A 24,897-nucleotide genomic window follows, 5' to 3' on the forward strand; every position below is an offset into this window, starting at 1 on the left:
TGGGCTTGGAGAGACTAAAGGACATTCCAAGAGTAAAATATAGAATATTGAAAGGCAAAGACATTTGCAATAATGTGGTGTGTTTGTAGAAGTAAGTTGTTTAGAATTTCTGAGGATAAACTGAGAGCAGGGTAGCATGGAGGTATTTCATAGGGATGTCTGGCAGGCTAAAGAATTTAGACATTATCCTAGGGTTACAGGGAAACTTTAACATATTAGCGTGAGTGTGACATGATGGGATTGATATGGGATTCAGAGAGCAGTCTGCCACTCAGAGACAGATGCAGGTTTTCAGCTTTAGAAGATGAAAAAGGCTAGCTCTTTGATGAGAATGTTAACGTTCTTGCTTCTCCTCCTATTGTTCACTGTCATGTGGGAAACACACCAGTGAGATGGAATTGGGGCAGAATCACACCCCAGTGACGAGATTCATCCTGCTGGGCCTCACAGACCACCCAGATGAAAAACAACTCCTCTTTGCCATCTTCCTGCTGATCTACTCCATGACTCTGGTGGGCAACCTCGGCATGATAGACATGATCCGTGCCAGCTCCACACTGCACACCCCCATGTACTTCTTCCTGAGTGTGCTCTCCTTCCTTGACATCTGCAATTCCTCTGTGTTTACTCCCAGGTTGCTGATCAGCTTCCTCTCCACTGACCAGACCATCTCCTTTGCAGGTTGTGTGACCCAGATGGCCCTCATGACCCTCCATGGCACAGGGGAGTGTCTGCTCCTGGCCATCATGGCATATGACAGATTTGTAGCCATCTGCCATCCTCTCCTTTACCACATCATCATGTCCAAGCGCTTGTGTGTCCAGCTAGTGATGGTCACCTATGTTATGGGGGTGTTTATTGCAGCTCTGCAGACAGGGAATGCCTTCATCTTGCCCTACTGTGGTCCCAATGTCATTGATCACTACTCCTGTGACATCCCCCCCGTGCTCCAACTGGCCTGCTCAGACACCACGGTGGCCAATATCATCCTGCTCTTCTTTTCTGCCTTGGTCACTGTCCCCACAATCTCAGTGATCTTGGTCTCTTATGCCTACATCCTGGTCACAATCTATAAGATGAGGTCCCTGGAGGCCCAGCGCAAGGCCTTCTCCACCTGTGCCTCCCACCTCGCTGCCCTCTCCCTCTTCTATGTTCCTGTGTTCCTTGTATATGTCCAACCCAACCCTGAAAGTTCTTCAGCCTCTAACAAGATCCTCTCTGTGTTCTACACCATTGTGATCCCCATGCTGAACCCCTTGGTGTACAGCCTAAGGAATAAAGATGTCAAGGCCGCTGTTCAACTTAGGGTTCTTAACTTCAGCAGACAAGGAATTTGTTAGGAAGTTATCTGGCAGCTCATTAAATAGACTACTAGAGAACCCAGCCAAGACAGGAACCAAGAAAGGTGAAGCACAGCTAAGAACCTGCCACAAGAATGGTCTGTACAGAGTGCCACCATAGGGAGTACCACCTCTGGGCATTCTCTGTTGTGACAGCTGGCACTGCTGTCCCTGCACTTTCACCACTGCTAAGCTTTTGGACAAAACCACCTACACTAGCCACTGCACTACCCTCTGTAGCATCCAATCATATATCATTTCTAACAGATCTTAAACCTTTTCATCATTCCCTGAAATTAAAGTCATAGGCAGGAGCATTCACCTGTTGGGTAGCACAAATATTCTACATCCATTAACATACTACATCCAGCATGGATATCTTACAAGCACTGATATCCTACATCCACACTTCTATCTTTCAGAGCATTGGGATGTGGAAATGCAATCTTCTCTCACTTCAGAAGAAGGAGCTAGATTCTATCTTCCTCCTGTCTTGAAAGTTTCCAGATATAGAAAGGATCATTGCATGCCCAACAGTGAAAATGACATATGTCAACCAGAGAAACCTTCCCTACAGGGTTCTATGGGGAATGTTGTCCTTCTGAATACATGATATTGGAGAAATGGTCCATGTGGTGTTTGAGTGTAGAAAAGAAATAGTGGTCACTTGACTTTGTGGGAGAGAATGGAGCCTCGAGTATAGAAACCTCCACTACAATTAGCTGGGGACCAGAATATTCTCTACAGCAATAGTGAGCTATCATTTCTATATAAATGGCCAAATTAAACAAAATTAAATGCTGAAAGGCCTATTATTTTTTTCAGTCAAAATCAAATTACCTTTATGCCGTTAGACAAAACCTTCCCTTATTGTAATAGAAATCAATCTTACTAATTTAAGAGAGGAAAAAGGGAAGTGGAATTTATTATGAAACACAGATGTCAGTGAAGTTCAATATATTTTTGAGATTCAAATAAAATTGGCTTGAACCCTGTTCCATGTGTGGTAGAATCCCAAGATCCCTACCAACCTGTCTGCGGAATGTGAAGCATTAGGGGTGGGCTGTAAATGGCTTATATTTTACCTGATTACCTCTAGCTTCAGGTTCCTAAATCCACTGAATTTCTTTAGCTTATGAATCATCAGGGGAGGGGGAAAAGCATGGGGCTAGGAATGTGGACAGTATAAAATGGGGAAGAGAGAAAAACAAAACCTATCGCAGGTCCTGTGGGGAGGGAAAAAGAGGAGGTTTAGGCAGATTGGGTTGAGACACCACAGCTGGACTTGAGCCCAGTGAAGAAGAGAAGCAATTGCATCACTACCAGACAAAAGCTCTGTGTTCACCTGTTACTCCACAGATGTCAAAGTGAAATAACACTCTCAGAAAATTAAATAATCCATGGTGAACTTGTTGATCAACGCTTAATGATGATATCAAAATCATCTCCTGGCTTTATTTACAGGTTTGAGGTCTTTTTTCTTAACATGACCTATTAGTCGGTGTTCTCCAGGGAAATAGAACCAATAGGATATATAGAGAGATATAGAGATAGATAGTGTGTGTGTATACATACATATGCATATATATAGAGAGAGAGAGAGAGAGAGAGACAGAGAGAGAGAGCCAGAGAGAGAGAGAGAGAGATTATAGAATCTGCCATCTGCAAGCTAAAGAACCAGGACAGTCAGTGATATAATTCAGTCTGAATACAATGGCTTGAAAACTGGAGGATCAATTGTGTAAATCCTGGCAGGAGTCTGAAGCCTTGAGAACCAGAAGCACTGGTGTCCGAGGGCAGGAGAAGATGTATGCTTTCACCAGTAGAATACACAGAAGTGACAACATTCTAGTTCCAGGCCTAGCCTTAAACAGGACTGTTGGTTTCTACTTCCTCCATCTTGGGAACCTGCTCTGAGACCACTATGCTGTGAAGAAGCCCAGCTTGCCATGTGGAAAGGCCACAAAGAAAAGCACTAAGCGCCAGACATTGAATACGGCCTCCTTTGCATTCCAGGACTGCCCAGTTACCAATTGCATAAAGCTGAGTGAGTCAGTCTACACCATACAGAGGAGAAGAACAATTTATCCCAAGCCATGCCTGAACTCCTAACCCATAGAATTGTGAGAAATAACAAATTGTTGTAGTTTTAAGATACTACAAGTTAGGGAGTTTTCTCATGTGGCAAGAGATAACCAAAATAACCCCTAATGGATCCTCCTTGAATTATTTTGAATTTAATCCCCAAAACTTGTGGGGTCCTCTGTGGTGGCTTCATTAGGCTTAGTTTCCATGCCTGTGCAGTCTTGTCCAGTCTCACTATCATTTTTCCTTAGGGAGACACCACATCCTTGAGGTTCAGAGCATGGGCTTTGGAGACACCCAGACATAGGACTGGATTCCAGCTCTGTCACATAAAGCTGTGTGACCTTGGTCTCTTTATCTGAAAAACAGACATGAGAATATTAATTACCTTGTAAGGTGGTTTGTGAAGATTAGAATAGATTTAATGCCTACAAAATTCTCAGAATGGCGCCAGGTTCTAATTAGCATTCAGCACACATTAGCTGTTGTTAATAGTTGTCCTTATACTGAATAGTTTCTCTAACCTGTGTTAGTCTATTCTTTTATCTCCCTTATTATTTCTATCCAGTGGAGAAAGTTTAGTGAAGCCACAAATCACAAACCAATGAGGGTGGCAGGATCTACCATCAAAGAACCATAGTTCTCCATGAAGAGAAACTCCAAGGCCTGGAGAAAAATGGTGAGATGTATGGCCTTTCTAAGTCTCTCATTCTACCATGCTAGTCCCTCATTTCCTTTTCCCCAGGCCCCATAGTCACTGAGAAATCACATGCTCCTAAATACAGCCAAGACCTATTAGGTAATAAAGCTACCTACTGGCCTACCCAACCATGCTCTCAAATTTAATTATTTTTCTTTCCCCATGAACTAGAAATGCTGGGACAGAAAAATCTAAATACACAAGAACATATGATGAAACAGAAGTTACATGGGTTATGGAATCAGACACGACTAACTTCTAAATCTGGTTTTGCAACATACAATCTGTCATAATTTGTAAACAAGAAAGTAGTGTGAAGATTAAATACTTATATGGTAAAAAATCCTAGCGTATACATGGCTTAGAGTAGATGCTCATTTGATACTAGTTTCTCCACTTCTTCTAGCTTGAGTCATTCTGGGCATTAAAAGGGCATTGGCTGCTGGTATCGGTGATGCAATCATGCAGAATGATATCATCTTTCCCTTCTGTTGCCCCAGCATGATTAATCACTATTTCTATGACCTCTGCTCCTCTGCCTAAGCTCCAACTTACCTGTGCTGACATTGCCAAGGTTAAGGCCATCCTTGTCCTTTGTTCTGATTATCCTCTTCACCATGGCCATACCATTTTGAAATAGCCTAATCTGTCTGATTATCCTCTTCACCATCACTGTCAGCTTGGTCACCTTTAGAAGGATGCATTCCCTGAAAGATCAAAGGAAAGCTCTTCCCATCTATGCCTTTCATCTGACCATCATCTCCCTCGTCTACCATTGTGTTCATATATGTTCAGCCAAGCTCTCACAGTCTCAAGGTGATGGACCAAACTCTGCAGTCCTGTAGGAGGGTAGAGCTAGGATGAGTTATCAGACCCTGGAGAGTAGAGTGGTGACTCTAAAAAAGGACGAGCCGAGGGCCAAAGACCAGAAGAAGAAAGCTTTGATTTCAAAACCTTGGTCTAGGTAAGAAAGGCATTATATTTGGGCTTCTGTATTTATTGCATCATGTTTAACACCAAAAGTCTAGTTTCCATCTGTCACCATACATATAATGATGTACACTTGAAATTTATACAGTGTTATAAACCAATGTGACCTCAATAAAATAATTTTTAAAAAATAAGGAAAGCATCATCATGAATGAATTCAGGGTCAGACATGAAGTTAGATGACAGGTGATGCCCTTGGGGGCAAGAGAAACATTGGATTCCTGTCCTTGAGGCCCCTGGAAGTCAAAACTGGTTCATGAAGAGCCAGACTCAAGAGTGAAGGGGTCTTTCCAGATCCCTCCAGCCTCCTAATTATACACAAATTTGTTTAGAGTTAAACATCTTTGAAGACCCCTCCTCTTGTATCCTGGTGCCTGACGTGGACCTCTCTTCTACATCTCTATTGCCCTGGATAAAAGACAATGGCCAAAGAGAACTTCATAGCCTGCAGTGAAGTATACTCTTTTCCAACACCTGTTTCCTCACCAGTCCTTGTTTTTCCATGAGCTCTCCACTCCCAGGAACAGCATGCAGACACAAGAACATTTGTCACTGGGGCAGTGCTGAATTATTCCTACAGAGTTACATTCCTACAGACTCTGCTCACCATTGTTATCTGACTGTGTATCTTGCCTCCCCACATAAACTGCAGGCCGGAAACAGGAACCAAACCTCATTCTTCATTTCACCCCCCACTGAATCTAGCACAGTGCTTGGTACTTAATCAGAGGTTAAGGCATATTTATTTATATATATTTCACCTCTTCTTCTTTGGATTTTAGGCAGCAGATGATAAAAAGAATATCAGTTGTTGTTACACTATAAGGTTCAGGACTTTAATGAAACACTACTGCTCCCTGAATAGCTAATATTTATTGAACATACATTATGTGCCGGGGGTTTTGGCAGGCACATCGTACACACTATTTCATTTAATCCTCATAAGAGTTCTATGAGTAGGTTATGCCTTTTCCTCATATGCCATATATGAGGAAACTAAGAGTCCAAGGTCATCTACAGGTCATAATTGGTAGAGCCAGGTCCAGCTCATTCCAAAGCCTATGCTCTACTCTAGTGCTTAAAACCCCTAGGGTTTTTGTAGAAAATGATGCAACAAGTTTATATTTCTATTATTTCCAAGAATGACAAAGAGTTGCTGCCATGATTTCTACCAGGGCCCAGCTTCTATTAACGCCTCAGAGTCTTGATTTCTACCAGGAGTTTTCAGTTTCTTCAGAGCATGTGAAGAGAAGCTTGGAAAAGGACAAATAAAATGGGATGGAAGGGTCAGAGAGAATTAGGAAATGAAAGGCCCTTGGTGCCTCTGCCTTGGCCCTTCCCCTCTTGCCAGAAAAGAAAGGCCCCAACTAGCTAAAACAGTTACCTTTTCCTCCATCCTTTCCTGTGTTCCATCTTAATGCTAGCATGGAGTTTTCTTTGTGAGTCACAGCAAATAATGAAACCACTTTGTCTTCTCAGGCAAGTCCAGGCTGGTTTCAAGAGGACAAGCAGTCATTCAGTTTGGTTGAGTAAAAAACTTGAGGCTTGGAGAAGAAGTGATGTTTCTTAAAGTAGCCCAACTTTAGCACCTCTCGCCAAAATAAAAAAGGGTCTATTGTCCCAGAATCTCAATTTTTCCTGGTGAAAAAGGAGATATTTAGAAAAGGTGATCTATATAAGGTATCTTCCAGTCCTGACGCTCACATGAACTCTGAACCCTCTTGGCAGTACGAATGAGCCTATATACTGATAAAAGATATACTGATGAGAGAAACTCCATTAGCGTGCTTTTCTTCTTGATTATCATCATTAGAGAAATAAAAATGGCCAAAGTAAAAATCAAAATGTCTTCAAAAAAAAAAAAAAAGAAAAAACAGGAAGCAAAATGTCCTCAAATAACCCTGGGGAAAGAAAGAATAGATTGTCAGCCAATAACTCTTCAAACGACCACCAGAAATCCTGTTGCTCAACCAAAGCTAACTTTACTAGACCTACTGTAATACTGTAATAAGAAAGAATACAGAATCTTAGTAGTGTCTCAAAAAGAGGAAATCAATGGAAGATATTTACAGAGTTTGGGGGTCTGGACTCAAGCTGTTTAAGGTGGATCTTTCAAGCCAAGATGCAGATCAGGATGGGACAAAATTTAGGTCATTTTGGTTTGGGATTGGCAGATGTAGATAGGGAAGGACCTGAAAACAAACTTTGATAAGTAAACTATTGTTTGTTGAGAAAATGGTTTGCCCAGGTGAATAATCTATTGTCCTGATAGGGGAGTTGTTTGCCCAGAGGAGCAAGCTATTTGTTCAAATAAATTGACTTGCAGGAATTTCATGAAGCAATGAGTGAAGTTATTTATTGGTTTACAGTCATATCTTCCTAGGCCTGAATTTCCTGGAACAATTAGTTGTCATGTTACCACAGGTAGTCTCCGTTCTCAGTCCCTATAGTTAAGCCATGTGGGTATAGATGATTGCCCTTCTCAAATTCAACTTACTATTTTAAAAAACCAGTATGAGATACTATTCTATTCCCATGGAAACAGAACTTTACTTTACTTCCTCCCTCCAATGACATTCTACTTGGGCTATGATGCTGCATGTTTCTCCCGCCCTGCCCCACAGAGTGAGCAGACGCAGTTAGCAGAGAAAGTTTCAGCTGGAGAAGAGCTCATTGCCACATGTAGATAGTCTATCTGTGCCCTGGATGGTTAATGAATCATCAACTTTCATCCAAAAGAACAGCAGTACAGTAGTATGGCAGTACTGGGTAATTTAAGGAAATATTTTTTATTTAGAATGACCAAGTCTCCAGCCCCAGATTTCACTGGCTGTATCTAACTCTTGGCAAGCACTTTCCCTCTCTGGACCACTTTTCCCACTCCCAAACATCTTGAACTAGATGTTCCCTGAGGATCCTTTCAACTCCAGCTTTCTGAGATTTTTTCACTTGGCCCTTCTTATGTATATCTACCTTTGATCAAAAAAATATGTGAATGGGGCCAGCTCCATGGCTGAGTGGTTAAGTTCCCACACTTCGCTTAAGTGGCTGAGGCTTCCGCCGGTTTGGATCCTGGGCACAGACATGGCACCACTCGTCAAGCCATGCTGAGGCAGCATCCCACATGCCACAACTAGAAGGACCCACAACTAAAAATATACAACTATGTACCGGGGGGTCTTTGGGGAGAAAAAGGAAAAATAAAATCTTAAAAAAAAAAAAAAAGATGTGAAGACAATAAAGGGCATCCATTTGGCTGCTTGTGTAGTCCTTACACAGGTTTCCCTGTTGGGATTTTCTTCAAAAGCATATCATCTAAGACCACGGACATACAATACTCAGAACAGAACTACCATGATATCATATACAAGCAAGTATAAAGGCTCATAGCAGGTTATTGTCTTTCCCATTTATCATCAAGTAACAAGAAAGCATAGATTTTTGGTTCTGTGTCTCTCCACTTCCTGGAGGATCCTGCCAGCTGTCACAATTGGTATATAAGAAATCAATATTTTGGGGGCCAGCCCAGTGGCACAGCAGTTAAGTTCACAAGTTCTGCTTTAGCGGGCCAGGGTTCACTGGTTGGGATCCTGGGTGCAGGCGTGGCACTGCTTGGCACGCCATGCTGTGGTAGGCATCCCACATATAAGGTAGAGGAAGATAGGCATGGATGTTAGCTCAGGGCCAGTATTCCTCAGCAAAAAGAGGAGGATTGGCAGCAGTTAGCTCAGAGCTAATCTTCTTCTGCTTCAAAAAAAAGAAATCAATATTTTACTTCTGAGTGAGCTTTTCATGAAAGAATTGCTGATCAGTGTACCTAAGGAGAGAGAAAGAGACTGCTCCCAAGTAACAGCAGGTTTATTGACTAGTTGTGCTTGCTTACTAACAAGTAAGTTAGTTTGGCAGAGCTTGTAAGTTTGGAAGTTTTTGGTCCAAGCCTTTCTTTCATTGCAACACATCACCTGTGAATCAGGTTTGCAAGAAGAAGGTTACAGAACCTGCCACTAACAACTAGAACCTTCTCATATTAAAAAGTAAATAAAATGAAGGCCTTAGGTCAGTAAGCTAGAGACAGGCTCAGTAAGTAAGAAGAAGCCATTCTTCAGAGGAGACAGGAAGGAGCCCTATCTGCAAGTCATGGATGAACTGAGTTAGGATAGATAAAATAGTACAGGGGCCATATCCAAGAAAAGAAGTTTGCCCTTGATGAATATATCAAGCAGTTAAAACTGCTGTATTAACAAACAACATGTAAATCTCATTGTTTTGCAAGAGCAATCAGTTTATTTCTCACTCATGTTTACATCCATTGTGACTCAGTGGTGAGTCTGCTCCTTTTCAGTCCAAGACAGGCTGATATAAGAGAAAGCCCTGTATCTTGAACATGACTGGTGACCCAGCAGGCAGAAAACAGGGGAGGTAGGGGACCACGAGGTGGCTTCTAGATTTCTATGCTCAGAATGGCACAAACCACTTCCATTCATACTCTCAGGGCCAAACCCAGTCATGTGGCTAAGCTTCATTTATATGAGAAAAGAGAATGGATAAGAATTCTTATCTGAGAGTCACATGGAGGAGCATTGACATCATAATAAAATCTACCACAAAGAGGCTGAAGGGGGCTGTTGCACGTTCATAAGTAGGGAATTGGCACAATGAAGGGGGAAATTGTTAGAAAGATGTGTCAGACAACTTGTGCAGGTTGGAACTCAGTGGGGAAGGTCAGAGGACACAGCCTTGTTTCACTTCTACCAGTGAGATTCATCAGGTCTCTCCCAAGTGAATAAACCCCCTCTCACCTGCAGGAAACCTGGGCAATCCAGTCTCTCATCTGCTGAGGCTCTCTCCCTGATCAGTAGTCTAGGGACTGAATTTCTTTCACACAAACAAGTCATTTGCCTCACAAGGCCCTTAACTTTGCATGGTGATGTCCCCCGAGATTATGAAACCCAAAGTGACAGGGACCCCAAGGAGAAAGCCAATTTCTTCCTTCCCAGCCTGGAAAAAGTCTCTCTACACCCTGTTCTCATTGGGCTTGGTTCTCTACCCTATACCTTGAGGTGTCTGTTAGAGAGTTAATTGTAAGAGTGAAGAGTTGAAAATTCCTTATTGTTAACCAATGGGAAAGAGTTAAGTAAATAATGGTACACATACACAGCAAAATAACATGCAGCCATTAAATACAAGGATGTAGGCTATTATTTATTGATTGATACGGAAAAATGTCCACGGCATCTTGCTGAGTGGGAAAGTAAATAACAGCATAGCTTACATAGTATGATTCTGTTTATGGAAAATTATAGAACACTCACCAACTCGCATCTTCTGCGATGGTGGGATTTCAGATTATACTTTCTTCTTGGTTCTTTTCTGTGTTGGTTAAATTTTTTACAATGTTTAGTATGTGTTATTTTTTTCAAAGACAATAAAACTATTTTGGAGAGGAAAAGAATTATGTTTTTTTGTGGTGGAGAGATGTGTTTTCAGTATTGTTAAATGAATAAAACAATTATGATATAATTCTAGTATTGTGTGTCTGTGTGTATATATATATATCTCAAAAAAATACAATCAAGCATATTTCCCAGGGATATTCTGATGACAAAAGGAAATAAGAATTGGGGAAATCACATCTAGACCCTCCAAGGCCAAGCGTATGTTGCTATTATTAGCACTTTCAGTCACTTCCTGTGAGACCTAAGGATTATGCTGACATGTTCCCCAGTGTACATCTTGGCCTTGAGAGACTTTTGAGTCTCAACAACCTGAAAATAGAGGTCTGCAAGGCACAAACACTATAAATAAAGAAGGTCTGTCCTAACATTTGATGGAGACTCCCTGCTCCTCAGGGGTTCCCAGACAACCCTCACCAAGATCTCTCTAGCATCCCTTAGAGACAAACTCCAGTTCCAGGTCTGCTCTTGGGAGAACTAGTCACAAATTCTCACTGACTCTAGGGGTCAGGATGAAAAAAGCCAGATGAATCTTAAGACAGGAGCCTTCCCAGCAACAAAGAATTTCAAAGCTTTGTTACACTGAGAGATTCTCTTAAGAAGCTGATCAAAGACAATCAATGTAAAGGGAGAGAAACACCCCAAGAGGTCTCCAGCAACAAGGCTCATGGATGGATGGTCTCTGCTCAACCATAGGTAAGTGGGCTGAGGGGCAGAATCCTCTTACCAGTAAGGGCTTAGACTCCTTTGCGCTCCCTTCCCCATAAACCATGCTCAAACTGTTCAAATCTGATCATCATCCCCAGAATTTAGGTAAATAGGAAAAAAAAGGAGAACTCTCAAGCAGTGTGCAGTAAATTTGAAATTAATTTCCATAGGGTTCTGCCCTGGGGCCTCTTGCCCTACTAGCTTTACACTGTATACCAGAGACCTTGGAGTTCACCCTGATAATTGCTCTCCTCTTCACGCTGGCATCTTCAGTCCATTGTCAATTCCAGACATATTTAATCCAAAAATCTCTCAAATCCATTTACCACTGTCTGTCTCTACTACCCCTACTCTACTTTAAGCTGTGAATCCCCCCTGTATGACTTCAATATCCTCCCAACAAATCTTCCCCATCCATTGACCCTCTTCCAATAATTTCTCCACAACTACATTCAGAGTGATATTGTCAAAAAGCAAATATGACTACTTCATCCTCCTAGTGAAAACTCTTTAATTACATCTCACAGAAGACAAATTCCTTAACATGGTCTAGAGTACTGGATAATCATGTAAGCTCTAGACCCTGACGATCTGAATTCAAGCCCCAGCTCTGCTACATACTAGCTGAGTCTTTCAGCAAGTTCCTTAACTTCTTTGTGCCTTGGTTATCTCTTAAGAAAAATGAAGATTTCAAAAGTACATCTCATAAGGCTGTTGAGAGGATCAAATGCAATTAAAGGTGTTTGGAACATTGCCCGGCACACAGTCGATATACAATAAACATATTCTGAACAACTGAAAACATCCAATGACTCTCAAACCTCCATCTCCTACACAGAACTCCCTCCTAAGTTTCAAAACAGCATACCTACCTACCTCCTGGACCTGTGTACTTGTCTCTCCCAAACTACCACGTCCATCCTTAAACCTGTTACCGTTGGAGAGAATGACACCACTATTCACCCTGTCACCCAAACTGGGAACCTGGATGTCATCCCTGACCCTTCTTCACCCTATACAACCAATTAATGTGTAAGTACTAATAAATCCATCCCCTAAATATTTATCTAATATTTCCAGTTCTTAAACTCTCTGAGGGCAAAGATCTCATCTATGTTGATCACCAGTGTGTCTCCAGTATTAATAACAAAACTTATCTATTTGTGAGTCAATAAAATAACAGTACCTTAGCCAAGACAACTATGATCAGTTACCTAATGTAGCTCCCTGCCTCCTCTCTTTCTTTAAAGTCATTTTTCCAGCTTAGTCTGACCATGTCACCATCCTGCTTAAAATACTTCAACTGCTCCCCACTTATAGGACTCTGCTCTGAAAGCCATCCTCCAGAAGCTGGGCAGCATACCTCCTGGTTAACAATGAGCAGTAGTGGCTAATAAATGTTAATCTCATAAAAGTAAGGAAGAAATAATGCCTGGACTACCCAGGTCTGAAACTCCAGTTTTTTCACACATTTGTTAAAACTCTGTCTATCAAAAGGAAAATAATTTATGGAAACAGCTGAGACTACAAACTACTAATCACTGTATTTTACACCCAAACATCAAGGAATAGACGTTATTGCCAAAAGTGGCAAATTCTCTTGCTGTGCCCAAGGAAAGAGCAGAGCTGTCAGAGAGAGAACAGGAACCCACCCACAGCTCTGTAAGATATCCATGGGAATAGATCTTCAGAAATTCTCAGGGACTCTCCCTTCTTGAGATGGCCTCCACCTTCATAAGCCCCCTCTCTTTTTTCATGTCAGGACACTTCAACATTCTGTCCAAATGCATTTTCATCCACAGCATCCCCTTACCAAAGTCTCAGCAGGGGCACTGGAGGAAGCTGTCCTCCTGCTCTCTCAACCAGGAATCACTACTGTGAATTAAAGTTCCCCCAGTTTCCATAGCACCCAGTGTTATAGCCAATCCCCCACTCAACTCAACCATATTAGTTTGCTATGGACCTGTGAGCCCATATCAAGGAATTATTGAAGAGAAAGGCCAAGAAGACTGCCCCTGCCAGCTTCCTTCTTGCTTTCTCTCTGCTGAAGCTTTTAAGGACCATAACGAATAGCATCGCTCAGGCTTTTAAGGACCATAATGAACAGCATCACTCTTCTCCATGCAAATTCTGAACCAATTAAGAGAGAAGAGGTAGGAGCAAGGCATATAGCAAAATACCACCCACATCACTGATAGAACTGGGTACGGCAGAGCATGATTCATGCTTGAAGGTAAATGATCTTCTTCAAACTGAACCCAAGAACTAGACAGACTTAATGACTTAGTTTTAAGATCTACATTAGGGAGGAGTAGAGCAGAACCTGTGCAATAGGCAAAGAAGAGGGTGGAGCAGAACTACACACACGCCATGACTTATCCAAAATTCACTGATCACAGAAGGCATCCCTCCTCCAGGAGAAGAGGGAACAGGAGTGTTACTCAATGGATATCCCTTCATAGGGAAGGAATCATCATGAGTAGAAAAGAAACATCCCCACCAGTCCTCTCCACAGATAAAATCTACACATAGTGTTTACATTTCAAGAGACCCAGAATTGTCAACAGATGCTGAAAGCACAAAGCCATATTACTGGATTGAATAGAGGCCACCTATTTCTAGCTATCCTGGGATGCTCTAAAAGAGGCCTTGCCTTATTCCTCCTTTGTTCCAAGCCTCATTAAGATCATACAGAATTCCAAACATTTAATAACGAGTATGTCACCGCCACCGACCAATCAGAACAGACACCCAAACAATCAGAACCAATGCTCGACCAATCAGAAGAGATGTCCGACCTATCAGAGCAGACCCTGGCCGGTATCTCATGTAAGAATGTCCGCTCAGAATAGCAGCCTTGGTTGTTTGAAAACCTAGATAGTGAGCATCCTGAGAGGAAAATTTGGGGGAGCATGACAACAGCAGAGAGAATTTGTATAAATATGACAGTCCCCTCTAGGGAGCTTAAGAAAGTAGGGTTGTGGACTCTCTGCCCTGTGCTTTCTGGTTAGAGATCTCACCTCCAATTCTTCCTTAAGACTTGTGCCCTATGCTGGAGCCCAATGCCACAAATTTGTCACTTCCTACTGCCTTAAGTTGTTTCTAGCTAAAACACAAGACCTTGGCTCTTGGTTATGGTTTTATCAAGCTGAAGCATCCGTATTTACTCTAGCTTCCTGTTCTCCCAAACAATATTTTTCACAGTTACTAGTGAATAACATAGACTTTGTTTTAACTTATTTCTTTTTTTACTTTTTTTCCATAGATTATTAGCTTTGTCAATAGAGAGAGATCAGGAAAGTCCAATCTCCTGACAAATCAGGAGACTTCTGTGAAAGCACAGCAGCCTCAATAGCCAGGAGTAACCCAAACTAGGTGTATAAGTGCCCTCAGGATGCTGTAACAAAGTTCAACAAACTATGTGACTTTAAATAAGAGAAATTTATTCCCTCATGGTTATGGAGGTTAGAAGTTCAAAACCAAGATGTTGGCAGGGCCACACTCCCTATAAGTCCTCTTGTGGAAGATCAGTCCTTGCTTCTTCTAGCTCTGGAAGCCCCAGGCATTCCTTGGCTTGTGGCAGCATGACTCTAATCTCTGCCTCTGTCTTCACATGGCCACCTTCCTTCTGAGTCTGTATATTCATATGGAATTCTTCTCTCTGTCTCCTCATTCTATCTTCTTATAGGGAAATCAGTCATATTGGATGAAGGGCCCACCCTAATACAGTATAACTGCAACTTAACTCGATTACTTCTACAAAGACCCTGTTTCTAAATAAGGTCACATGCACAGGTAGCAGGGGTCAGGACTTCAACATATCTTTTGGGGCGATACAATTCAACCCACAACACTTGGAGAAATGACTGCTGTACTGAGTCACTTTACATTCTCATGATGTTAGGCCTGATTTCCTGAGTCCCTTGCCCTGGATCCAGCACTGTTAGAGCCTTTGGATCCAGATATACTCCAAATTGCTTCTTTCATTTATTTCTTCTCTGAGCCAACACACCAGGCCTCCAGACCCCACTAAAGATTCCAGTTCCCCATGAGACAGGAAACTTGGGAACAAAAAGTGATTATAACTATATAATAAGAATACAATAATTAGAATGGACTGAGTTCTAATCCCACTTTCTTTATGTACTAACTCTCTTACCATGGGGAAGTTGATAATCTCAGTCAATATAAATGGACACAATATTTAAATGAGAAGGTATTATGAAGTTTCAATAGCTGTGTAGGAAATCAGTTAACACATGACTCATAGTAGGTGTTCAATTCATGCCAGTGTCCTCTCCCCAGTTCACCTCACACTGCGTGCTCTGGGGACATTAAAAGGGCTTCAGACACTGACCCTAGGTCTTCCTCGAGTGTATAAATATGTTTTATTGGGTCTTTTCAGTGACGTTTGCACCATGGGGAAGAATTGCACCCAAGTCACCTGGTTCCTCCTGCTGGGGCTCACAGAGCAGGAGGGGCCAAAGGGCACCCTCTTTGTGTTCTTCTTATTCATCTATTCAGTCACCCTCATGGGCAACCTGGGCATAATTACCCTGATCCACACAGATCCACAGCTCCACACACCCATGTACTTCTTTCTGAGCGTCCTTGCCTTCATAGACTCCTCTTTCTCCACGATAAACACCCCCAGGTTGCTGGAGAGCTTCCTCACCTCAGGCCAGTCCATCTCCTTCAAAGGCTGTGTGGTGCAGATGGCCCTCATGACTCTCCATGGTACTGCTGAGTGTCTGCTCCTGGCCATCATGGCCTATGACCGATTTGTTGCAATCTGCCACCCTCTCCTCTACCACACCATCATGTCTCAACATCTCTGTGTCCAGCTGGTAGTGGTCACCTACGTGGCTTCTGTTGCCATTTCAGGTTTACTGACTTGGTACATCTTCAAGCTGCCCTACTGTGGCCCCAACGTCATTAACCACTATTTCTGTGACATCCCCCCTATGCTTCAACTTGCCTGTGTGGACACTTCTGCAGTTGAAACCATCATCTTCTCATCTTCTGCCCTGATTATCCTCTTTACCATCACCATTATCCTGATGTCCTATGCCTACATCTTTGTGACTATCAGCAGGATACGTTCCCTGGAGGCTCAGAGCAAAGCACTCTCCACCTGTGCCTCCCACCTCACCATCATCTGCCTCTTCTATGGCACCATCACCTTCATGTATGCTCAGCCAAGCTCTCACACTTCCATGGAGCAGAACAAAGTTGTGTCTGTCTTCTACACTGTGGTCATCCCCATGCTGAACCCTCTGATTTACAGCCTGAGGAATAAAGATGTGAAGACTGCTTTAAAGAGGAGATGCCTTGGCAAGCTGTCTGTGTAACCAAGTGTGGAGCATTCTATCCCAAACCATAGCATGCCAGCCACAACATAAACATGGATGGTATTAGCACTTAGATAGAGTGAACTATGTGCCAGCACCATTTTAAAGGCTTTACACACATCAACTCATTTTCTCTTCGGAACAACCATATGAAATTGACACTATTATTATCTCCCAGGAATCTGAGGCACAGAGAGGCTGTAACTGGCCCAAGTTCACACCAATAATAAGAGGCATGGCAGAATTTAAATCCAGGCAGTCTGGCTCCAGAAATCTTATTCTCAACAAACACTTATTCCCTCTTTCTGATGACTGCATCTTACAAGTGGACAATGGGCACTGTTTTCCTTAAATTCAATATATCTTAAGGAGGGACTGGACCATGGAATTAGAAAGTGGTATGAGAGGAACCATGGGCTTTGGAGCCAGCACATCTGAATTCACACTGCCTCTGAGTGACTCCTTTCCTTGACACCTATGTGATTAAATCAAGGTACACAGCCCCCTGATTCAGTTTTCCCAAATGAAAATGGGCATTCACATACATCTTAACTGGTTATTGTAAGGGTCCTATGAGAGTAAAGGGGCTCACACAGGGTATGCCACAAACAATTATTCACAAGCTGTTGGTTTTTTATATTCTATGAGGAAACCTCTTCATACAACCAAATATTCTTATACATCAATGTCTCTTAAGAGTGAGATCATAGGGGCTGGCCCCTGGCCAAGTGGTTAAGTTCGCGCACTCCACTGCAGGCAGCCCAGTGTTTCGTTGGTTCGAATGCTGGGTGCGGGCATGGCACTGCTCATCAAGCCACACTGAGGCAGCGTCCCACATGCCACAACTAGAAGGACCCACAACAAAGAATATGCAACTATGTACCGGGGGGCCTTGGGGAGAAAAAGGAAAAAAAATAAAATCTTTAAAAAAAAAAAAAAGAGTGAGATCATATTGTGTAGCTATGATATTAAATGACATTTAATTAAATCATGGGAAAGTTCTTCATTTCCCAGTTCTCTTTTTTCAGCTCTTCTGAAGTCAAGGTTAAAGTCTCCATTTGATACTAGTCTGACTTTAAATCTTCCTTAATCCAATCTCCCTCTTTAACAGAGAGAACAAGCCTTAGCACTTAACAGTAACTGGCTACAATTTAATAATGTTATTTTGCTTTCATTTTTGTTTATCAATATGTCACTTTTTATTATGATTCTGATAAAAAGTGTTTTTTTAATAAACAATTATTTAAAACAGTACAATTTCTTGAAAAATCACAATACAGGTGATGCAGAAGGAAAAAAATCACAAAGAAGGTAAACAAATTACTTTAGAAAGATGGATATAGATAATTCATATATTTCAAAACATTTTCACATTTGTTCTTTTATTTGATCTTCATCAAACACTGTAATATAGGTAAGCCAGGGATTACTACAGATAAAACAAAATAATAATAATGATAAATCAGAGAAGTTGAACTGACCAGCTCTAAGTCTCACTAGGCAGCAATAAAATAGCTAAGAGTAGAGAACCCAGGCGTCCTGTATCCTGATGGAATCCCCTGAACACATTTCTCACTTTCATTTCAGAAAACATGAAAGTTCTGGATCTTTTTGGCTACAGGAGTTTTCCTTGCTGGGTTTTCCCATTTAACTTCTCATAGGGTCTCCCTTGAACCCAAATGCCCATCGTCTGTCTCAAACCCCTGGAAAACAGGCAGTGGGATGAATCCCTCCTCTTCCAGGAAGCCTCTTGAATCTGCTAGGTATTGTCTTCCACTGTCAACAACAGAGAGTGGACTATGACAGTCTGAACTCCTAAGGTCTTCTGATGAATTCTGCCTGTAAGAGTCAAAGAAGTTTCCCAGAAGAGCTTACGTTTAAGGTGGACTTAGAGTGATAATAAAGATTTTCAACCGACAAAGGAATCATGGAGAAGTTGTCCATGTGTGTTCTAAATTGTGATGGAATCATGCTTAGCAAAAGGCTGGAAATAGTTCAGACTGGTATGGAGACTCCATGAAGGCAATGGAGATCCAGGTGTCTTCTGTCTTTCTGCTCCAGCATCTTTAGCATATATCTTCTGTCATGGGCTGAATTGTGTGCCCCCTAAAGTTGATATGTTGAAGACTTAACCCCCAGGGCCTTGGAATGTGACTGTATTTGGAGACAGGGCCTTTAAAGAGATGATTAAATTAAAATGAGGCTGTTAGGCTGAGCCCTAATACAATCTGACTGATGTCTTTATAAGAAGAGGAATTTGGACACGCAAAGAGATACCACAGATGCACACATACCAAGGAAAGACCATGTGAGGACACAGTAAGAAGGTGGTCATTTCCAAAGGAGAGAGCTCTCAGAAGAAACCAAACTTACTGACACAGCGATCTTGTACTTTAAGCCTCCAGAATCATTAGAAAGTTAATTTCTGTTGTTTGTCACCCAGTGTGTGGTATTTTGTCATGTCAGTTCAAGCAGACTAACACTAAAAGCCCAAGAAGCTTCTATATTCAAGAATGCCTCTTAGCCTAACATGGCTGCTGAGGCTCTAGCCATCAATTCAATTTTTGAAAAAGAAAGCTGGAGGAATGAGGAAAAATTGCCAACTGTTTATCCTTTTTTTTGGTGGTCTTTCTAATAACAGCCAATCACCACCATTTCCCTCTCATTGGCCAGAACTTAGTCACATGAGAGTCATGTGTCTGCAAGGGAGGCTGGGAAATATAGTTATTAGCTGGACACATTGCCACCTGGATATCTTGGGATCCTGTGTTTAAGGATGAAAGGGAGAATGAATGCTGGATAGGCATCTGGCAGTCTTGGCCACACCTTCCTTACTGCCTACTGCCTAGAGCAGAGGATGGCAGAGAACTGAAGTCTCACCCACAGCCCTGTTGCACCCAGCCAGTAGGTGTGTGAACAGCATAATAACTTTAAATTTTTTAGCCAACATAAAAAATTTGATGAGATTATGTTTTAAAACTCAATTTTTCTGGGAAGAAAAATTGAAATAGATCACTCCAACAGCCTTATTCCCAGCACAGCCATAATCATCTAGTGCTGAGCCAAAGATGCTGCTTTAAACAGGACACAGATTCTCCAATTCTCCCCCACCCTCACATTTCCCCACCACTATTTTTAGAGTGTCTATTGACTTTCTATCATGCCTGAGTTTTTCCCAATAGCAGAGAAAATGTAAGGTATTCCCATCTCTAGCAAAAGTGAGAAAAGAAACATGGACCTAGAAGTCTACATGTTTCAAGACAAATAGCCAGTGCCTGGAACAATTCCTAGCACACAGAAGATGCTCAATCAGTACTCTTTGAATGAATGAAGATGATACATATTTTTTGGATGTGAAGAATATCCCTATAGGTATAATATTAGCTCACCCCAAAAAAGCAAAAAAATGGTGTATCCATGTAGAAAGAATAAGACCTATCTTCTTCATTCATTGAAGATATCTGAGTGGCCCTTTAAGGCATTTGAGTTTGCAACCCTTGGCCCACAGGGAGAATTCTTGACTCCTTAGTATTATCTTACAAGCCTGTCCCAACTTAACTTTCCAGGGAGCACCCTAGAGTTCCCACCAAACACCTAGCCTAGCATGCACCCAATGACCTGGCCTGGCCTGAACAGGGCATGTATTTGCACATAGCTCTTACTTTGCTCCCCAGTGCCTTGAATGTGTTTCCTCATCCCTTTGTCAGCCTGACAAATCTATTCACTATCATCCTAGTCCCAGCCGAAATGTAACTTCTTCTGGGGCACTTCTCAACTCCTACAGATAGAATTCATCATTCCTTCTCTGTGCTCTGGTTTACCTCTGTTACAGAAAAAAGTTTAAAACTATCAGAATCCAAAGATTGAGTGCTGAGTGAAAAAAAGGAAAAATTTACTTTCAAGCAGGAAGCCCAATCCTGCACAGTATGGGAAAACTTCATATTTGAAGATGTGGAAGGAGAAATGGGGTAGTTTTCTAAAGTCAGAAGACCATGAACTGTTCTTTCCCATATTAGGAAAGCAAAGTCCCTGGGTGTTACTGATTGGCTGCCAACACCTGAGTTTTAATTGGAGAATATTTGGCTTGGTTGGAGGTGGTCATCTGTGAACACATGGTACCTGGTCCAAGTCTGGCTGTGGTGTCAAGCTGCCTCTGAACGTGCATGAGGTTCCCAAATCAGAAGGAGTCACCCAGGTAGCAGGGTACTCACTCGCAGACTAAGAGACCAAGTCAAGGCTGATTGCTTACCTCCACACCAGCACTCACACACTGCACTGTAAATGCCAATTTGTTTTTCTTCTCCATTAGATATGAATGCCTGGAATATATTGTCTTTTTTGAATCTTATGTCCCAGTCACCCAGCCCCTGGCCCAGTGTTGGATACTGGGAGAATGTTCAACTATTGATTGTTATTTGACTTAAATGAGATAATACAGCAAAGTGCCTAGCATAGTACCCGACACATAGTAGATGCCCAGCAAATTATAGTTCATGTCAGAAGAAAATGTGAGGCCAAATTATGGGTGGAATATTTTTCCCAAGAACAGGGAGGGATGCCTCTAGCTAAATCTCAACACAACCCCTGCCGAGTTACAGGGCTGCATCTTTCCTGTAAGGAGTTGCTACCCCTCTCCTCCAAATCAGCAAGCTGCACATGTGAGCCATTTTCCCACGGAGACAGCAACCTGGAAACAACCAGCAGTTATCCTTGAGATGGGATCTACCCAACTGTGTGGGACGAGTGGGAGCAGGGGGTAGTTCAGAGTCTCATTTTGCCCTAGGTTTTATTTTTGCCTTCATTTTGCAGAGAAGGTCACCATGCAGATGGGAAACTTTGGGTTAGCCTGTGGGGTCCAGAGCACAGGCTCTTACCTCAGCTCTGGGAAACCTTGTTATCACTCTGAAACCTGGCTCTCTGCTCCTTTAAAGACTCTGCTACCACAAGTCCTCTTTAAGGCTGTTTATAATAATTTTGTGTGCAGGCTTTGTGTTCCCAGCTAGACCGTGAACTCCCTAAGGGTGGGGAGTGTGCCTAACAGACCTGGGGGTTTGGAATCAGGGCTCAATGAAATCTGATTGGAAAGTTACAAAATAGACCTGTCCAAATCTCAACAGCTCTGCTCCCCAGCTGAAGACCCTGGAGACCTGGGTTCCTGCAAGAAATTCAGAGGCAAGCTCACAGTTTTATTTCCTCTGAGAAATCCTATCAGCTTCTGCCAGCTTCCTCTTCATGGGCTGACACCTCCCAAACAATTCTGGTAGAGTCAGGTTTGACAAGGAGCTTCTGGAGCTCTAGGGCAGCTGCAGAGGGAATGGGAACAGGAGAAAAAAATGGATAAGGCAAGGGGAAGAGAGTGGGCAACTAGCATGACCCCTCTGGACCAATCCTCTCTCTAGACCTCTCTCCTAGAGGGCTTATCTCCAGCAGGCAGTGGTCTCCACCTGGGACATGGGGCCTGTAAGTCACACCTGGAAAGGAGAGCTCCTTCTGTCTCCACCAGGATGAGTTCAGGCAGGCTCAGGACTGCAGGGGAAGGGCCATGAGTCACTGATGATCAGGAAAGAGCCAGGGAATGGGAGAGGGTGGAGCAGACGCCTCTGCTGTGTCAGAGGCCACAGGCTCACTCCTGACCTGTGTCCAAGGCCCTTCCTAAGCTCAGGTCAGGGTCTCTCAACCTTCACACTGTTAACATTTGGGGCTGGGTAATTCTTTGTTGTGGGGAGGAATGGGACTGTCCTGTTTATTATAGAATGTTTAACAGCATCCCCGACCTCTACCTAAAATGCCAGTAGCATCTACCTCTTTCTGGGTTGAGACAACTAAAGATGTCTCCAGACATTGCCAAATGTCCCCTGGGGGTAGAGAGGAATCTACGTGATTCCAAATCCACAGGACTTGGAGGGCTTGCTGGCTCTACATCCCTGCTTCATGCAAAACATAGAGTGGGATCTCAACCTTCTTAATCTCCTCTCCTTCACCTATCTCTTCCTAGTAATTCCTAAAGATGACCCCCCAGGCCCTAATCACATTTACTGCTGCTTCTTTGAGGGAAGTGGGTGAGAAAGAGTATGTAAAGATCATGGAAAATTAATCAAGTTCCCCAGAACTTAGAGAGGGAAGGAAGAGCCAGGAATATATATATACATATACCATATATATACGATAACTATGTGTGGTGATGATTTTGTTAATTAGCTTGGTTGTGGTGATTATTTGACAGTGTATATCAAATCATCAAGTTGTACAACTTAAACTTATCAATTTTTAGTTGTCAATTATACTTCAATAAAGCTTGGGGGCCAAAAATGTCAATGAGAGCTGCAGTCATCTCAAGGTTTGACTGGGTCCTACAAGAGCTGTTTTCAATGTGGCTCATTCATGGGCTTGTTCTCAGGAGGCCTCAGTTCCCTGCCGAGTGGACTTTGCATAGGGAACCCACACAGCAGGTGGATTCCCACAGAGTCAATAATCCAAGAGAGTGAGCAGGGAGGAAGCCACAGGTCTTTTCTGATTGCTATGGGTTGAATTGCGTCCTTCTCAAAGTTCGTATGTTGAACTCCTAACCCTTGGTGTAGCTGCCCCTGACGCAGGAAGGGTTAATAATCACTGGAAAAGCTTGCCAACAAACTGTGACCCAGAGGTGAGAAGGCCGGTTAGCCAATGACAGGTAAGACCTCCAGGGGGAGGCAACCTAAGACAGGCATCGGTCGTCCGGGGGCACAGATGGAGACACGATATCGGGAGCAGGAGGGGCTGTTGCCTAGGAGGGCTTGCATGCTCCAAGATAAAATATAAGAGCACAGCAATAACATGATAATATCAAAACAGAGGCCAAGGGAGGGCTCCTTGAGAAATCACTAAGAATTCTTGGCATTCGCTAATTACTTCATCCAGAACACCTGTATATGTTCAACAGCTGTAAGCTATGTATATATTGAAACGCTGGTTATAATAAACTCAGAGTGGCCATCAGCCCTCTCTGCATCTATCCTGATGTGTACATTGGATTGCGACACCGACACTTAGTCCCTCAGAATGTGACCTTATTTGGAGATAAAGTCTTTACAGAGATAATCAAGCTAAATGAAGTCATTAGGGTGGGCCTTAATCCAATGAAACTGACGTCCTTATTAAAAGGGGAACTTTGGACACAAAGACAGACATGTATACAGGGAAAATGCTGTGCAACAATGAAGGCAGAGATCAGAGTGAACACCTAAAGATTTCCAGCAAACCACCAGAAGTTAATCAAGAGGCATGGGAGGCCAATGCCTCAGAAAAAACAACCCTTCTGACATCTTAATCTCACACATCTAGTCTCCAGAACTATGAGACAATAGATGTCTGTTGTTTAAGTAACCCAGTTTGTGGTACTTTGTTACAGCAGCTCTAGAAAACTAATGCAATGGCCAAATCTCAGAAGTGACACATCATCACTTCTTCCACATTCCATTTGTTAGAGGGGAGTCACTAGGTCCAGCCTATGTTCCAGGGGAGGGAATTAAGCACCGCCTTTTGAAAGGAGGGTTATAAGAGAATTTGTGGAGATGTTTCAAAACCGTCACCAGGTCGATGAGATCCCTCTGTAATCAGATGGTAAATTCCCCTCTTCTGTTTAAGCTAACTCAAATTGGATTCCTTGGTTCTGCATTCAAATGTCTTTATTAAGAGTCTATTTATGTGTCATCCTTCTCTAGTAAGTTCTTGAGGATAAATTTTGTCATTCTGCTTCCCCAGAACCCAGTCTAGGGCTGAAAATATTTGTCCACAAAGTTGATTAACCAATTAATTATGTCAGAAATAACAACACATTATGCTGATATAGCACTTAGGACTTTACAAGGCACTTTCGTAGCAGATTACTTCAGAAACCAACTATAGAGATCAAATAAGAGAACGGCTGTGACATTTCAAAAGCATGAAATGTTATTATTTTCTCTAGAGGTGATACATTCAGTGGATAACTAACTGATATTTGTCTTTTATACCCTTATATAAGGGTATAAAACTGTTCATCTAACTTCATACATTCATGCATCAACAAATATGTATGGTCTACTAAGTATCCCATGCTGTACTAAGTGCTAGAGATGGTGTGATGAATAAGTCATTACCCTCAAGGAACATACAGTCTGGTATTAAAATCATTGTCAGACTACATATCCAAACTATCTCTGGCTGGTTCTGCCTGTAACCATCAGCCTCTCCAACCTGGGCCTTACTTACTGAGCATCCCCGTTTTCTGGGAACTGAATGGCCAGAAGCCC

General features: G+C 42.4%; 2 protein-coding genes across 2 annotated transcripts; both read left to right on the forward strand.

Annotated features, from left to right (window-relative positions):
- The first annotated feature begins 327 nt into the window (after positions 1-327).
- LOC103542461 (olfactory receptor 5G9-like) lies at positions 328-1,340 on the forward strand. Its single transcript, XM_070566054.1, has one exon. The coding sequence runs from the start codon at positions 393-395 to the stop codon at positions 1,338-1,340; it is 948 nt and encodes a 315-aa protein (XP_070422155.1). The 5' UTR covers positions 328-392.
- A 14,354-nt stretch (positions 1,341-15,694) lies between these two features.
- Positions 15,695-16,627, forward strand: LOC103542460 (olfactory receptor 5P55-like). Its single transcript, XM_070566055.1, has one exon. The coding sequence runs from the start codon at positions 15,695-15,697 to the stop codon at positions 16,625-16,627; it is 933 nt and encodes a 310-aa protein (XP_070422156.1).
- The last annotated feature ends 8,270 nt before the right edge of the window (positions 16,628-24,897 follow it).

Source organism: Equus przewalskii, chromosome 11, assembly GCF_037783145.1.
Source record: "Equus przewalskii isolate Varuska chromosome 11, EquPr2, whole genome shotgun sequence".
NCBI lineage: Eukaryota > Metazoa > Chordata > Mammalia > Perissodactyla > Equidae > Equus > Equus przewalskii.